Source organism: Chinchilla lanigera, unplaced genomic scaffold, assembly GCF_000276665.1.
Source record: "Chinchilla lanigera isolate Chin_1 unplaced genomic scaffold, ChiLan1.0 scaffold00019, whole genome shotgun sequence".
NCBI classification, from domain to species: domain Eukaryota; kingdom Metazoa; phylum Chordata; class Mammalia; order Rodentia; family Chinchillidae; genus Chinchilla; species Chinchilla lanigera.
Genome location: NW_004955420.1, coordinates 26405705 through 26423493, shown reverse-complemented (window position 1 = coordinate 26423493; position 17789 = coordinate 26405705). Strand labels below are relative to the sequence as shown.

The following is a 17789-nucleotide window of genomic DNA, read 5'->3' as shown; positions in this document are numbered from 1 at the left end:
CCTCTACTACTCCGATTTCCCTTTTCTCTCTTAATCCTCCTTTCTACTTTTCCAGTTATAGTTAGTTCTAGATCAATGGAAGTGATGAACAAAAGGGAAGCAATCATGTCATGCAGTTAATCAAACATTGCGTGAGTTTGACATGAGCCCTACTAGAGGCTGGCAGACTATGGCCTCTGGGCCATTCTGGCCTGTTTATTATAAATAAAGTTTTATTGGGCCATAGTCACATGCGTTTATTTGGCTATCTTCCCGGTTGCTTCCCTGACACAGTGGCAGAGTCAGTAGTTGAGGCAGAGAACATACGGCAGAGCCCTCAGCCCTGGTCACCCGGCCCCTTACAGAAAGACTGCAGCCCCTCCACCGGAGCGCCCGGGCCAGGCCACCAGGGCACCAATTCCACCTTTCTTTCTTGTAGCTGGTCACCTTGAGCAAATTACTTAACCTCTCTGTGCCTTGATTTACTTACCTGAGAGGTAATCATCGTTGCTACCTTTGATTAGATAAAGATTCAGCACTTCTCTGTAAAGTCTTTTCTCAGGGCCTGGAATTAGTTAGCTGTTGTTAGCTAATCAGAAGCCATGTAGAGGGCTTTTCGTATTTTCATTGTGTTGGAACAGAACGAAGGTGCAGTAGAAATGAATTAGTTCTTTTTCTTTTAAAAAAGATTTATTTCCTTATTCCGTATTATATTATAAATGGATTAACTTGCTGATCTCCCTCTTGCCCAGTTGTTGGACAATTTGGATTTTAGATTATGATTGACAACCCACTGTGTTTTTGTGCTGTTTGTTCCCTTTTTTGTGGTGTCAGGGCCCAGCCCAGGGCCTAGTATCGGCGAAGTAAGCATCTTACCGCTGAGCCCCATCCCCAGCCCAGCTGTCTGGAATTCCCACTTTTATACATGAAGGCTGCTGCTTTCAGTCACTTCTAAAATTGTAATGGCTTGGCATCAACCTGTACAGGATGCAGGCATATGGATGGGCCCGGGGTACCCATATCCACGGGGCTGTCTTTCCTCGTAGCTAGGGGAAAGGTCCGTTCCCAGGGCCAAGACCACTCAGGTTTCTAGTGGATTGTGTATGTGTCCAAATAACACATGTCCTCCAGTATATTGGTATTTTCACTAATTCTTAGTGTTAAAATTTTTTCCTGCTGGGGCAAAACAACACTTAAAGCCACTTTAAATGGTCTAGACCTTTTCGGTTCCTCTCCGCATTCTCAAAGTGCAGTTCGTTTGTGGCTTTAATTCCCCCTCTCAAGTCAAACTTGTCTCCCTGTGTTCCACAGTAATATCAAGCACATGAGGAGCCAGCTTGACCGACTGGGCCTGTGCTTCAGCTGGGATAGGGTAAGTCAGCCGTGCTCCCGGGAGGGCTCGGTGGCGAGGAAGGGTCCCACGGCGTGCGGCTCTGTCCCTCGGCTCCGGGTGGGAGAAGAGAAGGGAGGGAAGGCTTAGACTCCACAAATACGGAAGAATCCCAGTGCATAATCTGTCTGCAACCGAGTAAGTTCCTGTGAGATTAAACTACGAGAGCTAACTCCTTGGTGAACTCCCTGCGTGGCTGTAACGTGCGTGTGGCAGAGCTGTGCTCAGGATTTCGCTTGCCCTGAGCACCAGTTTGAAGGACCGCTGGAAACTCCATCACTGGGCGGAACCGTCCCTCCCACTGTAGGTGACTGTGGGAAGGGGACTGGCCGTTCGTTTGTGCTTCCTTCCAAGTTTGGGATAGAGGCTCGTAGCAGCCCGGTGATGCTGTCCCAGGTAGCCCTTAGGCACCAAAGCCAGTGGGGAATGCCGGAGCCAGGAGGAGCCAGAGAAGGCCCGGATGTTATGCTGCATGAAGGGGCCCTGCAGAGCTCTGGCCGACGACCCCCACTAGCCATGGGGGAGTGGCCTGTGGGTGGATGGACTACTGCTTGTCTTGTCCCCGTCTCAGGACCCTTCCGTGTCAGCAGCCCTCAGCATGAACTCCCTGCACGGAATCACTGGGGTGTCGTTGCTTGTTCTGTGCAGTTATATCCCTAGAGTCCTGAGAAGTACTGCAGGAGCTCCCCCGACCCTGGCCCCCACAATTCCTTCAAGGACTGAACTCTAATGAGTGCAGTGGAAAGGGCCAAAGACAAGCACTGGACGGCCTTGGGTCATTTTCGTTTCTTTTCGTAACTTCTTGAGGTAAGGGTGTGGGCCGAGTCTAACTGCACCGCCACTGCCTGTGCACCATGGACGGGCAGGGCCCCGTGTTTATTTGGCAGAGGTGGAGGAGCCCTGGGGGCCGCGTCACGTTCTCCTGAGTGGCCAGCAGGGCATGGGTGACGGAGGATGAGGCACTGGGTGCCCAGCAGGTCGGGGAGGGATGGGTTCCCGGAGACAAGCAGGGGCTCGTGGCTCGTCCAGAGCGGTGGCTGGCCTGACCCTGTACAGGAAAGGCAGCGCCGTGTGGCTCAGAAATTGTCAGATTGTTTTCCTGATTATCATAGCAGATTAGAAAATACAGAAAAATAGAAAAATCCTAGTCAGCGTGGCTAATTTAAATTCCTGGCATGGTTCCTTGCAGTCTTTTATTCTGGAAGTAAAAACTTCTGTATGATTTTCTTTTATACAAATTATTTATTTATTTATTTTATTTATTTGGACGCTGGGGATTGAATTCAGGGCTTTATACAAGCCAGTGAAGCACTTTGCCGCTGAGCTATACACACACAATTTTTAAATCTTACTTAATTTTTAGTATTATTGAATATTTTTACATCTTATTAAATATTTTTTGAAAAAATGATTTTTACAGCTGTGTAGTTTTCCTTTTTATGAATCTCTCGGGACTTTTCAAACCTGTCTCATGGTTACCCACTGAGGTGGAGGCTGCTGCTCCTCTGTCATAAATGCAGGGCTCGGTTCCTCTTGTTCAAATCTGAACCCTGGAAAGCTCTAGAAAATGAAAATTTTTTCTCATGATTTGACTACACCCTCTGACCCTTAAGTGTTTATCTCACTTAAAATGAATATTCATAGATTTTCCCAGAAGAATACTAAAATCGCCGAGCACTGACCCACACCTACTTAGGTAAAGGCCTGCATTCCAGAGCACCCCGGCCGCAGCATTTCACCACGGGACTTGGCATCGCTCATCCAGTGGTGCAGGTACTATCTGCGGGGCTGCGCTGGGGCCAGTACCGTGCAGATGCCAATGCCTGCCTCTCCAGGTCGGTCCTCCAAGGCTCTGAGAGGCAGGTGCTTCTGCTGATGTCACTCACTGCTGCTCACCCAGTGGGCAGGGCTGGGCTACTCCCCTGGCCCATCTGTGGTGACTCTGCCAGTCCCCCGACACTTGGGGAGAACCCTTAATAAACAAATTCTATTTCCTGAGGGTGGGTTCTCAAAGGAGCCGAGAACGAGTTTAAGGATTGTGGTACTTAGGGCCAAACAGCCTTCGTAAAGGTTGTACAAGTCCACAGTCCTGAGGTAGCCCACTGTCCTGCCCTTCGAATCTCATTATTAGTGATTGCCCATCTCATTATCAGTGGTGGCAGGGCTTTTTCAGGTGTTTGCTGAACATTTGAATTTAGGCTGCTTGTGTCAACGATGTAGTCAAATCTGCCTATAAACATAAGGGATGCTCATCTTTTTTAATGAACTTTATTTTCTTACAAATACTTACTTTTTCTGAGTTACTAATTGTTTCTGGTTTTGGGTTATAAAAAGTCGTTTCTCACCTAATAAAAGTCTGCTTTATTGTGGAAGTTCTTTTACTAAACACTGTGTTTCAGTTCTCTGATGCACTTGTTATTATATTGGTACTAAGTTTTAAAAACCACAGTTGCTTTATGATTCATTTTAATACCGCATCACAAATCTCGCTGTCTGATATTAACAATGCCTCGCCTGCTTTCTTGTGCTTTTGTTTAGCCTTTATTAGTTGATTTTTTTTGACATATCAATTTATGCATAGATTACTTTAAAACTTAGAATATGGGAAGAACAGGTGGAGAAACCTTCTTTGGGCCAAGCTGGAGTCTTGGTCTTTAACGGGAAAGGGAAAGCTGTTTGTGTTTCTTTCATAACTTCTACTTCCTTTCTTTTCACGGTGTTGGGGTGGAAGCCAGGGCCGCGGCCACATGCAGCCAGTGCTCCACCACCAAGTCACACCGCAGCCCCTGTTTTCCAGTCAGAATTTTAAAACAGAGTTCTCTTTTTTTCATGGTATCTTGCATCTTAGATTTTGCTTTCTTTTTTCTCTAGAGTTTTAACAAATACCAATTCTATTTTATATTCTGTCAAGATACTGTTTTGGGGTTCTTTAAACAGCATATATTTGGTATCATCATAAAAAATAAAATTATATTTTTTGACCCCCCTTCTAAGATAAGGAAAGTAGGAGTAGTTATATTTTCCACTTCATAAATCTATTCTTAAGGTTGTTTATTTGTTTTATATTGAGATTGTAGACTTAGTTTATAGTTATAGTGCAATTCTTCTTTCTTTTTTTTTCTTTCTTTTTGTCTTTTTGAGACAGGGTCTTGCTATGCAGTTCAGGCTGGCCTTGAGCTCACTTTGTAGCCCAGGCTGGTCTTAAACACTTAACAGTCCTCCTGCCTCAGCCTCCTGAGTGCTGGGATTACAGGTGTGTACCACCACCACGCTGGGCCAGTGCAGTTTTTCTAATCATCTTCACTTCTAAACATTGATATTTGCTTCCAGTTTTATAATCATATATAACAGTTATTTAAATTTAATGCTCTTGGGCTGGGGATATAGCTCAGAGACATAAGCACCTCTCTGGCAAGTAGAAGGTCCTGAGTTCGATTCCCGGTACCAGAAAATAAATTTAATGTTCTTTAGCATCAGTGCTTATCAGTAGACCTTTTAGAATCAACTGTGTCCTAGTTTTCTCGTTGCTGAGAAAAAATACTCAGTACCTAAAGTCAAAGGAGTAGAGGTTTATTTAGCTCACAGTTCATAGACGTTTCAGTTCATAGTTGGCTCCAAGGCAGGGTGGTGTGGCCAAGGGGCCTGGCAGAGCAGGCAGGCAGAAGGCAACAGGCAGCACGTGCTAAGCAACAACCTTCTTTGTTGGGGTTTTATCCAGACTGCACCTTTAGGGCAGGTAGCACTACCCATATTCCTAGCATTGCGATCCCAGCAGCACACACCCTAGATCCAGTCACCTCCAAAAAGCCCACCTGTGACCACACGAGGCTTTCGGGGGACATCTAGACACAAACTATAACTCTCCTTTTTTATTTTTAACTTGTACATTTTGTTTTAACTCTTGCTTCGGACTCTCTAAAGTCACTTGCTATTTGGTGATCAGCAGGACTCTGCCCAGCACCTCGCGGAACTGGGTTTCTTCATTCTCTTTCTTTCACGTTTCTGTAGTAGACCTTGGTCCACTGTTCTTCTTCTTATGTTGGGGGGCACTTCTGGACCACAGGTTGTCAGGATAGTGGCAAGATGGTTTCGCATAATACGTAATACTAAAACGCAGGACTAGCCCACTACTAACAAGTCTTTCTCCGATTTCTCCAGTTTTTATGTGAAATCATTTGTGTGTGTGTGTGTACACGTGTGTGTAATAGCAGTAGCAGTTTTATGCAGTTTAATCACATATATAGATTTATGTAACCACCGCCGCCTAATTTGTTCTTTTTTTGCTTTTTGATTTCCAGTACTGGAGATTGAACCCAGGGCCTCACACATACTAGGCAAATGCTCTACCACTGAGCTACATCCTCACCCCTTACGTTTTGTGGTGTTATGATATCATTATGGTATGGCGTGGTGTGGTGTGGTACGGTGTGGTATATGTTGTGTTGTGACAAGGTCTCACTCAGTTGCCTAGGTTGGCTTGGAACTTGTAATCCTCCTGCCTCATCATGGCCCAGGAAGTTTATATTTGTAATCCCATGGAAAAGTTATTGGAATTCTAGCAAGTTAAGTCCAATCTACCACTTCCTATTCAACCCATGGCGAGAATAAAGACACTAACGCATATTTGGCAGAGAGGTTTTTTTTTGGGGGGGTGGAATAATGGAAATTGCACTTGCCAGGCAGGTGCCGTGCTGCTGAGCTGTACCCCAGCCCACTAAGGCATATTTGTAATTATGGGGAGCCAAGGAGTCCTCAGTCCAGCCAGGGTGGTGGCCAACCAGAACAAAGGCCTCCACCCAGGGCTGAACGCAGATTTTATTAATTCATGAAGAAGGGAGCGGCTTGAGGATGAGTGACTAAGTGGTGGGAAGTAGGTGAGTGCTGTGAGCTGGGCTGGGTAGGACGCCCCAAATCAATACGCAGAGAGAAGGATGTGCAGGAAGAGTAATCTGCATGACACAACGGAGATAGGATCTAATGTCTGGGGGTGCTTCAGCTCTGACGTGTAATCAAGCCCCAGGAAGTCATAGTCTCCATCTTGAGGCTGGAGCACTGGCTCCCACAGGGAACAACAGGGACTGGGGAAATACGCCTGCCATCTTCAAAGACTGCACGCCAGCACCTCAGCTGGACCGGTTTGCATTGCTTAGAGCCAGTTGAAGGGATAAGGAAAAGTCCTACCCAGCTCTGCACACATCGGTACATGGAAGTAGGGCCAGGCTCAGCCAAGATGGAGACGACTGCTCCTCCTTCAAGGGCAGCCGCCCAGGTGGTCCCCACACCCAGCCTCCGAGAGCTAGGACTGCAGGAGCGTGCCCCCAGGTCCAGCTCCACTGCCCGCTGCAGGAGAGGTCTGAGGCCAGCCAGAACAGTCTCTGTATCCACAGAACGCTCCTCCCACCCCCGTCCATGTTTGCTGGGCTCCGCCGATCTCTGCCCTTGCGTGAACACTCCAGCTGTATACAACTCCATGTCTGTCCCTGGCCTTCGCTTTGCCTGGTGCTTGGTCACTAAGATCTGTGGCCGGGGGTCTTTTCATTGTGTGATCGTCCAGGTCCTTGACTGTCCGTGGGCGCCCGGCCCGGTGTCCCCTGCCGTGGACGCTGTGTCGCTTGTGCTTCCGCGGCCGCGTCCTCCTCTGCTCCCGGAAGGACTTCTTGTGCTTGCACTTCTCCCGTTTCCGTAGCTTGTGATACAAAATCAATTTTGAGCTTGTGTGTTTCAATTTTTTCCTTCCTCATTTCCTTTCTCAAGGAAAGAAGTGATGTTTTTCATCTTCCTGTACTGTGGATGCTCGGGAGACACTTTGGAGATGATTTTTGCTCTCTGTCGGAAGTGAAGTCTTTTTCACAGGTTTAGAATGCTGCGCTTTTCCGGTCTGTTCAGAATCTCTCTGTGACTCCGCCTGGCTCCTGAGTGGGGCGGACCGCAGCACAGAGCAGCGTGGGCAGGGCGCCCTGGAGCAGTCTGCATCTGCACCGCGCTCTGGGCTGGGCGGTCCCTGCCCGCTGCTCCTTTCTTTTTGGCCTGACCTGTGTGCGGGTGTGAGTTACGGTGTCACAGCTGCACCCTGACGGCGACTGCTCGCGTGTTGCCGGGCCTCCATGCCAGAGGGTCAGACCTGCGGCCTTTCCTCTGTCCAGTCTGCCGTCCCCACCGCCTTGCCCTGTCACCTAGGGCTACCAGAGCCCCGCTTCTCCCAGACACACCTTCTTCGTAAGCCGGGGAGACGTCGTGTGGGTCCCCCCTGCTGGAAGTCCCGGCCGCCCGGCCTTAGCTGTCTGCAGGGCCCGGTGCGCTCTCCCTGTCTCTGTAGTCTTCGGCTCACTTTGAAGGAGGAGAAGAAACCGCTTAGAGACCTGTGTTCCGGAGGCCCTTTCCCCGCAGGCCCGGGAGCATTTTCTGGCGGGGCCTTTGCCGTCCCTTGCTGCAGGGGAGGAGGAGGAGGAAGAATGGTTTATCTAACAGACCAGGCAAAGCTGTGCCTTTTGCGAGCCGATTCCTAAAGTCTCGTAGGAGCAGGTAAGTGAGCAGACGGCTGGCCGGCCGTGAGAACAGTACCTACAAAGTGAGGTGGCTCACAAAGGGCATCTTCCTCCTCCAGACAGAGCCGGCTCGAAGCCGGGGTCCCAGCACCCTTCTCCCGCCCTGCCAGCGTAGGAACCATGCACGGGTGGTCCAGCTCCCAGCCGCCTTCCCACCTGCCTCACACAGAGCCCCGGTCCCTGGACTGAACCCCAAGTGCGTGTTTCTGGAATAAATGCGCCTCCCGTGAGCCAGCAGGACCGTCACAGGGCGCCTCGGCACAGCACTGCTCACTTTTCTTTTCTTCTTTCTTTCTTTTCTTTCTTTCTTCGGGTGGGGGTTTGAGACAGGGTCTCAATATATACCTTAGGCTGGCCTTGAACTTGTGGTGATCCTCCTGCCTCGGCCTCCAAGTGCTGAGATTACAGGCATGCTCCACCACACCCAGCTCCTGCTTTACTTTTTGTTGGTCCCACAGCAGCCTGCAGCATATGGAGGAGAAGGAAAGGAATGAACTGAAAGTGGACTGTGACTAGCTAAACGTTTATGGAGGAAAGAGTAATGGGGGAATAAGCTGCCACCTGCAGTGGGGGAGGGGCTTCTTTCCAGGACAGCCACGGTCCTCTGAGAAGGCTGGACTGCGTTTGTGTGGGTCAGCTTTCCGGTACTGCAGCAGACACCCCTGGCAGTCCGTGCAGGGAGAGAAGGGCTTCCCTGGACTCGCAGTCTCGGAGTTTCCCCGTCCACGACTTGTTGGCCCTGGTGCCTTCGGCCCGCAGGGGAGCAGTGCGTGGGACAGGGTGTGTGTGGCGCTGCAGAGCCGCCTGCCTCATGAATGGAACCAAGGAGAGCAAGGAAGAGGAGGAGCCCAGGCCCCCTGAGCATGTGACACCCAGGACACAAAGCCCCCACCAGCCCCACCTCCTGAAGTGCCTGCCCAGTGGGGGCCGCACGGGGCCTTGGGGACATTGAGATCCAGCCTGAGGCAGCTCTGCACACTGAGTGTCCAGGCATACCTTGGCGCTTCAGCACTAACTCGCGGGCTGGCCCTTCGAGTTCTGGGTTCCGCGACACCTCACACCTTCGAGCCCAAGTCACTTGGCAGGGACCGTCCCTACCTTCTGTCTCTGCCTTCTCTCCATGGGCTCTGGAGCCTGAGCAGGGTCTGGAGCAGGCGTTGGCTGAGGGTCTTGACTGAATTAGCTCCAGGCCTGGTTTTCCTCAGGAATCCTCTCTGTAACTGCCGTGGGGGGCAGTGCCGAGGAGTTCCTTTGCTAATGAGACAAGGGTGAAAAGAAAAACCCTCCCAAGGAGGCAGGACTCAGCGTCAAGCCTGAGCGCGCCTGAGCTGTGTCTGAGCGAGCCTCACCGAGCGAGCCTCACCGAGCGATCCCAGCGCGCCTGAGCTGTGCCTGAGGGAGCCTCACCGAGCGATCCCAGCACCCACACTGCCGTGGAAAACAAGCAGAGCAGAGAGGGGGCCCGGGCCTGGGGTAGGTGGTGGTGGGTGAACACAGCTCTCCTCGGTTTCCCTCAGTGGCCTAATCAAGAGCTGGCTGTTTTCTGAGTCTTCTGTGCAGAGAGCTTGTGTTTTTAGTCGCCCTCACTTGGAGAGGACTTTGAATCTCCACGTCTGACGTCTGGCGTCCTCTGAATGTGTCTGTACCCAGCAGGGAGCTGACGGCTTTGGGTGAGGGAACACAGGTGTCTCTGCCTCCCGAGACGGTTGTCCCCTGACCCAAGCTGGAAATGTGACCTCACGCTCTTCCTGCGCACGGCCCTGGCTGGGGGAGAGGCGCGGGGCCACGTCACAGCCGCGCCCTGCCTGCCCTGCGTGGGACGGGCCTCGGCGACCCGGAGCCCTCCCGGGTCATCACCCACACCTCCCGGCCTGCAGGGGCACTCAGAGGCGTGGCAGCGCCGTCGGCACAGACCCTGCTCCCTTCTCTTGCTTTCTCTCTGTGACGTCATTTCACCTGCAGGGAGCCGTGCCACAAACACAGAAAGGCTCCGACTGTCTCGTGTGCCTTCGCTCTTGTAATCCCAGTTCCGTCCTCACAGGTCACACAGCGCAGTGCCCAGCACCCCGGAGGAGCATTTGCGCGTTCCCACGCTTGGGTTTGAAGGGTTTTCTTCCGTGCCGTGGGCGCCTTTGCCCATGGTTCTTTGGGCTTTTGTTTTAGCTGTTTCTTCCCCTCCCACGCACGCGTGATGCGGGGTGCAGGCGCAGCACCCCCTTTCCATCCAGTCCACACAGTCTCTCCGCCACGTTCCCGCGTAGGCTCATTTTCAAAGGCAACAAGATTTGTGTGGCTGCGAAGTGCGGATTATTATTGCCTTGGGGCCCTCGCCGGGCTTGGCGCTTTATTTATGTGGAGGCCTGGATGTCTGATAGAAAGGATTGAACTACAGGAATAATGAAGTCTCCAGAATAATAGAAAGATACATATACCACTAAATGTTTTTTTTTTTTTATTTTAAAAGAATGTAAAGAATAGCTTAAAACAGAAAGAACTTGAGGGCCAGCCTGGCCTCAGAGCCGGGCTGGGAGGCTTCCCCTTGTGAGTGGAGCCGGTTGCCTTGACAACGCATATCGGGCTCAGATGCTCCGCTCTCCCAGTCCCCTTTCAAGTCCTCCTGGAGCTACCGCGGATCATCTCCGGCTCTGGATTGCCGCTTCTGCCTCCAGTCTGAAAATTAACCTTTTCGTGCGGGATTTCCCTTGCCTTGGGCATGGAGCTTGGGAGGGGAGAGAGGGAACTTTTTTGGCTGAAATGATGAGGGCTTTGACTCTTAGCATTAACCTGTGTCCCGGAAGGTTGGAGCTGGTGCAGAACTGCAGCCGGTCACCTCGGGGTCGGGACCCCGTCCCCTCCTTCATAGGTGGGGTCCGTGCTGCGATCTCACAGGGAGCTGGGCCAGCCCAGAGCTGGGGTGTGGGGATTTGCTGCTCCGCCCTGAGAAGGAAGGCTCCTGGCTGCCCTGTGAGTGCCCGGTGGCTGGGGGCGCAGGCAGGTTGTGCCTGCGGGGGTGCACATGAGGCTCAGGGACTAGAGCTTGCAGTGTCAGAGTGACTGCGCACTTCAAGGAGGCACCTTGGGGACGTGGGTGTAGGTGACGGATCGCACTGTCAGCACATGCTGGGCATGATCTGTTGCCCTCGTCAAACTGCAGCCTCTTTCCAAGCGAAGGCGTCTTGTTACTGGGAGAGATGAGATCACTCTTGAAGCGCCCTGAAAAGTAAAGGTGCAAAACCTCTGCGATTGAGTCAGCCGCCAGAACAGCCTACCCTTTGGCCAGGTCCAGCCTTCGCTAGAACACGCGAGTGTGAACACATGGATTCAGTGAGCCATCCGTGTACCGGAAGCACAACCCAAAAGGCCGGGGAGATGCGTGTGTTACTCTGTGAAAGTAACAAAGATAATTTATGAATACTCTGAGACCAGTGGCCCTTGCAGTCTGCATGCATCCGAGTTCCCGAGAGGGCGTGTTAAAGCACAGATTCCTGGGCCCCTTCCTCGGTGTTTCTGATGTAGTAGGTCTGTCGTTTTGTTTTTCTATTTAGAAGAAAAGAATCTCGGGAATGTCCATTCACGCTCCCCGACCTTATTAGGCAGGACTGAGAATACAGACCCATCATCAGTCCTTTGAGACATAAAATAGAACATAACTGAATAATAAAAGCACACATTAAAAAAATAATAAGCCAGGCATGGTGCTATGTACCTATAGTCCCAGCTACTGGGTAGGCTGAGGCAGGAGAATCATTTGAGCTTAGGAGTTCAGAGCCAACCTGGGCAACTTAGCAAGAACCATCTCCAAAAAGTAAAATAGGCAATGTTTTTGCAAATGGAAGTTTTACTTTTACCACTTCCTTTCACTGTGAAATAATAAACATGTATAGACTGGAACATAAAACATACAGGGATAAACCGGGCACGGTGGTACACGCACGCCTGTAATCCCAGCACTCGGGAGGCTGAGGCAGCAGGATTGCCACAGCTTTGAGGGCAGCCTGGGCTACATGGTGAGTTCAAAGCCAGCCTGGACTATGTAGCGAGACCCTGTCTCAAAAAACAAAAAAAAAAATTATAAGTAAATAAAACCTATAGGTAGAGCTTATTATTTTAAAGTGTTGCTTACACCCAGATTAAGAAGTAAAACATCAGCACCCAGAGCTCAGTGCCCCGCTCCCCCGCCTCAGCTTGAGCGCTGCCCTGCAGGTGACACAGTTCTGATCCCTGATCGTTACGGCAGTCGATCAGTATGTGTCCAGTACAGTTCACCACCTGCAAGGGTGCTTCTCCAAGACTTTTCTAGATGACTTTTATTACAGTAACAGAAGCATAGCAGAAATATTTTCCAGGTTCATCATTTCTGAGTGTCCAGCTGAAGGGTATTAAGTGCATTCCCGTTGTATAACCATCACCGCCTCCACCTCCAGGCCTCTTCATCGACATCTGTGTTTTGTTTGTTTTTTTCCTCGCTTGCTTTCTTGGTGGTACCAGGGATTGGACCCAGGGCTCTTGCACTGAACTATATCCCCAGCCCTTTAAAATTTTTTTTTTTTAATTTTTGAGATAGGATCCTGCTAAGTCACTAAATTATCCAGGCTGGGGTTGAATTTGTGATCCTCTGTCTCAGCCTCCCAAGGTGCTGGAAGTATGGGTGTGTGCTGCCACACCCAGCTGCTTTTGTATATAATGTATGTGTTTTCTCCCTGAATTATCTAAGTGTAACTTGCAGACATTATGACACTTTGCCCTAAGTACTTCAGTATTTCTGTCTAAAGAATGAGGACATTTCTCCTATCTAGCCAGAATGCCATTTTAACAACTAAGAAAACTGGCAGCAATTACATAATATCTAATATCCTGTCTATATATGAATTTCCTACTTGCCTTTTATAGCTGTTTTTAACAGACAAGTACCTTGCATTAGTTTCCTTTTGCTACCATAAGAAATTACCGTAAATTTAGCATCTTAAAACAATGTGTATGTGTCATGTCACAGCTTCCGTAGATCAGAAATTTGGGTGGGCTCAAAGGGGCATCTGCTGGGGTCTGACCAGGCCAGCAGCGGGGTGTAGGTGCTCCTTAACGGATGCTCTGGAGACAGACCTATTTGCAAGCTCAGCCCGGCTACACGCCTCTCCTTGGCACGCAGGGAGAGCTGCCCACCTCCTCGCTGGCTGGTGGCCAGGGCAAGGCCTCTCCCTGGAGCTGCCCGCACTGTTCCCTGCCTTCCTGTGCAGCCCTCCAGGGGGCACGCCTCTCATGCCTTAGATCTTCGCAACTCCGGCCGGGGAAAGACCCCTGCCTGGACGCGCCCGTGTGAGTGCCGTGGGCCCGCCCAACTGTTAGTGCCCTCTCCCTGCTAGAGTTCCATCTGTACAATCCTTTATGCCACCAGACAAAGCTGTGACACAGTCACGGGGAGCTGGCCAAGTGAGATACAACTATCTCCTAAGTGCACTGAAAGGCAGTTGATTTTTAAATTAATTTTTGTGAGTGCATGTTTGCAGTGTGTAATGATCACGTTCCTTTGGGGAATCGGTGCGTGGACAGCACATCTCCGTTCTTTCCGTCCCTTTCCCCTCCCCCTCTCCCCCCTCCTTCCATCACTTGATCCCCTTCCTATTTGGGGAAGATCTATCTCCTTTGCCCTTCATTTATAATTTGGTTTTTCATTTAAGAGAAACCATGTGATACTGAAGGTTGTGTGTCTGATTTATTTTATTTCACGTTATGATCTCAAGGTGCATCCATTTTCCTGCGGATGACTCAAGTTTACCCTTCTTTGTGAGAGATTAGTAAATACCACTGTGTGTAAATACCACATTTTCTGTGATAGCCAGGGATGGTGGCCCATGCTTGTAATCCCAGCACTTGGGAGGCTGAGGCAGGAGGATTGCCATGAGTTCAGGGCTAGCCTGAGCTGCATAGTGAGACTCTGTCTCAAAAAAAATAATTTTTTTTTACTGGGAACTATACATGAAGTATATTTCACTTGGAAATACACATGAAGCATGCTGTATAATATGTCAATGCAACCACTCCTCGTAATCTACTTTAGCTCACATTAATATAGTCACTCTTCTTTCCTTGTGACTGATTTTTGTATGGCTTATCTTTCTTTATCCTTAGTTTCAACCTCTCCATGTCATTATAGTTGAAGAACATTTTTCATAAATAGAATATAGTTGGATCATTTTTTAAAATCCATTCTGCCAATCTTGGTCTTTTAATTGGTATATGTAGACTATTTCTGTTGAATGTAGTTATTGATACTAAGTCTACCATTTTAGGATTAAGTCTACCATTTTAATTTATTCTCTGGATTCTCTTCCTTTTTGCTTATTTGTTTCTCTGCTTCCTTTTCCTGTCTTTGAGTCTCTTGAGCTTTTCAAAAAGAGTTTCCTTGTAATTTATCTATATATGGTTCATATTTGTTCTGTAGTGTTTTGGTGGTTGCTTAGTTATGACGTTATATTTAATGTATCACCGTCAACGGATACGATCATTTTACTAGTTGGAATGAAGGGTAGAAACTTTACATCCCTTTAAATGCCTTTGCATAATCATCCCCATTTGTAATATAATTGTTTCAAATGTAAAATGAGCGTAACCTTAGTCAGTGTTACAGTTTTTGCTCCAGCCATCAAACATTTAGAAAACTCAAGAGGAAGAAGGTCTACTGTATGTGCGCAGGCTCTTGTTTCTGTGCTGCCTTCTTCATTCCTGGCGCTGCAGATTTCCTTCTGTAATCTTCCAAGCCGAGAACTCTGGAGTCATTCCTTCAGAGTAGGTCTGCTCAGGATAGATTCCCCGTTTTTCTTCATCTGAGACTGCTGTGATTCCCCCGTCCTTTCTGAAGACGGTTTCTGTGGGAGACAGAATTCTGCGCCGACTTCTTCTCATTTGGCACTTGAGAAGTGTTGTGTCACTTCTCTCTGGCCTTCGCGATTTCAGGTGACAAATCTACCGCCTTTTGAGTTGTTTTCTGCCCACAGGAAATGCGCTTTTTCTCTTGGCTGCTCTCCCTGTTTCCAGTTTTTTTCTCTGTCTTCAGTCTTCAGAGGTTTGATTGTGATGTGTTGGGGAGTAGATTTCTTGGGATTTGTTTTGTTTGGGGTCCACATCTGTAGGTTTGGAATCTGTAGGTTTCTGGGGTGGCTTTGTTGTTGTTTTGCCCCATCTGAATTTCCGCCGTTATTTCTCTGGGAAGTTTCTCGGCTCCCCTCTTTGTATCCTCACGGTGGGAGACTCCAGTGATGTGCATTTTGTTGTGGCCCCACAGGTCCCTGAGGTTCTGTTTGTCTTTCTGTGTTTCCTCTGGGGTGTTCGGACTGGGTAAGTCCTGTTGATTTGCTTCAAGATTCCTCACTCTTTCCTGCCCCTTCCATTCTTCTGGGGAACCCCCTGTTAGGCAGCTTTCCATAACTAACAAATGCCAACAGTCAACTTATGAAGACAGGAGGTTTCTTTTGGCTCACGGTTTGGGAGGGTTCCATCTATGGTCAGTTACCCGGTTGGGTTGGAGTCTGTGATGAGGCTGTGAACGTGAGGAAGAGGGGGAAGAGGAAAGGGCCAGGGTCTGCACTCCCACTGCCCCTAATGACCCGGAAGAGCTCCCTCGAGGCTCCACCTCTTACAGATCCCATGACTTCCCACTAGAGCCACTCTGGCCAAGGAGCTTCTAATTCGAGGGCCTCCTGGGGCATTCCTCACCCAAACTGTAGCCCATCCATAGAGCTCCTTGTTTGCCAGGTGTTTTTGTTTTTGTTTTAATTCTGCAATTTTCGTTTGCCTCTTTATAACTTCTTTTTCCTTGCTGAAACTTTCTGTTTCTTCCCTTGATTCAGGTGTGTTAATAAACCCTCAGTGAAGCCTTCAGTGATGTCTGCTTTGAAACCCTTGTCAGATAATTGTGACGTCAGGTCATCATGGTGTTGGTGCTGATTATTTCTACTCACTCACTCAGATCCTCCTAGTTCTTGATATGACGAATGATTTTCCACTGAAGCAGGGGTACTGTGATCATGCTTTTAAGATTGCACATCTTATTTAAACCTTGTTTGCAGGCCTCCTCTGAGGCTCCAGTGGTGGAGCAGGCCACTGCTTCATTCCCTCCAGGTTACACAGAAGGCCAGGACCTGTGCGTGTCCATCCTTGACACTGGGTGGAGTGGAGTCCTGTCATGCTGCTCAAGGGCAAAGATCCAGCTCCCCACAGGCTTCTACCAGGGCCACCTGTGGGGAGTGGGAGAACCACCTTGCTACCGTCCCTACCTTGGCCTAGCTGACACTGAGAAAGGGTGGCCTGTCACCACTGAGCGGGGATGGAATTTCTGCATCTCCTTCCGACCCTCTAGGGAAACAGGGACCGTGTCGTTCTGCCTGGTTGGAAGTGGGCGTCCTGGCTCCCTTGTGGTCTCCCCTAACCATGCAAAGAGGGCATGGGGCTTGTTTACTAATGCTCAGTGGGATGGAGGTCCTTCTCTGCACTCGGTCTCCAGGTTGCCCTCCTGGAGCTGCAGGTTTTTCTGCATGATGTGGAATTGAGTGGTTGTTGTCTAAAAGTTTTCTGCCTTGGCAGGCCATACCCCTCCTGCTGCTTCGCCTACAGAGAGAAGTTTAGTTGGCTGTTTCTATCTTTCTTTCTCCTCTTTGGTATTTCTGGATCAATAGCTTCATTAGCTGTAATTCTAGGACTCATGGGGCATAAAAAGAATCCATGGAACTCATCACTGTCATTGCTTGGGGGCTGAGATCCCGAACCACCTGCCTTCTCTTCTCCAGGTCTAGATTCTTGTGTTTCATGTATGCGTGTGTGTGTGGATGTATGTGCATCTGTATACTAAGTACATATATACACATGTGCAGTAGGATCAGAAACTACAATGAATATGTAAATTGTAAAAATTTGTTACAATAAAAGACATTGCCATGAGACCGCTCAAAATACCAGCACCTCCTCCCTTCAGACACATCTATCCAATCGTTCTTGCCACTTTCTGAAGCAGCTCTGGAGTCCTCTTTCATAAGGGTCTTTGGTTATGCTGTCCTGGCTGCCTCAGTGTCCTGAATTGATTCAAAATGTTGACCTTTAGGGGTCATTTTAATTTTGGGAAAGAGCCGCAAATCGCAGGTTGCCAGAGCTGGCGAACAAGGTGGATGAGGACACTCAGATTTCAAGAGCCTGCCTTTTCATTGGGTGGCACTCAGCAGCAACAGTCACTGTATTTTTGATCATACGTGTTGCAGACCCTCACGAAGGAGGATTCCAGAACTGCTTCATGAAGTGGCAAGAGTGACGGGGTAGGTGTTCAAAGCGAGGGGGGGATTTTGAAGGGGATTCACAGCCACGCATCTTTTACTGCAGTAATTTCTGTAATTTAGACATTCACCACATGTTTTGATCACCGTGTGAGGGTGTGTGTGCGCGCATGCTCACGAGGGCACACACACTAAGTACAACTAAGGCCTTGGGGACGTGATCTTCACTTCCCCAGCGGCAGAAGGTAGTGCGCGCAGCTTTACCAGTCTCCTGTCACAGCAATCCCTTATAACGTCTCTAAGCTTGTGGTTTCTTTTCCTGGTCTGTCACACAGGATACCGCTCAGTCCCTGGCAGGCCTCTTCTTGGTTGATGGTGCTTGCAGACAGCTGAGCGCCTCGCTTTGGGTGTTACTGTCGTGTCTGCGTCCGAGGGACTGAAGAACTGATCTTTCCTTCTCCTCTGGCTCGGTGCGGTGTCTGACAGATAGCCGTGATGGGACTCTGGAAACCTGGAGAACGGCATTGTGAAGACATCGTTCGGAGGAGCCTGTCCCGTCAGCCCCGGGATTGTCAAGGGTGCACAGATTGCATTAGAGCTCTTTTCCTTTGGAAAAAT

General features: G+C 49.4%; 1 protein-coding gene across 1 annotated transcript in view; it reads left to right on the top strand.

Moving 5' to 3' along the window:
* Nucleotides 1-17789, top strand: part of Lars2 (leucyl-tRNA synthetase 2, mitochondrial) — a gene marked incomplete in the record, with an annotated part of 104831 nt that overhangs the window by 23466 nt on the left and 63576 nt on the right. The window contains 1 exon segment of the mRNA XM_013513567.1: nucleotides 1291-1351. Coding sequence (XP_013369021.1) covers nucleotides 1291-1351 — 61 coding nt within the window.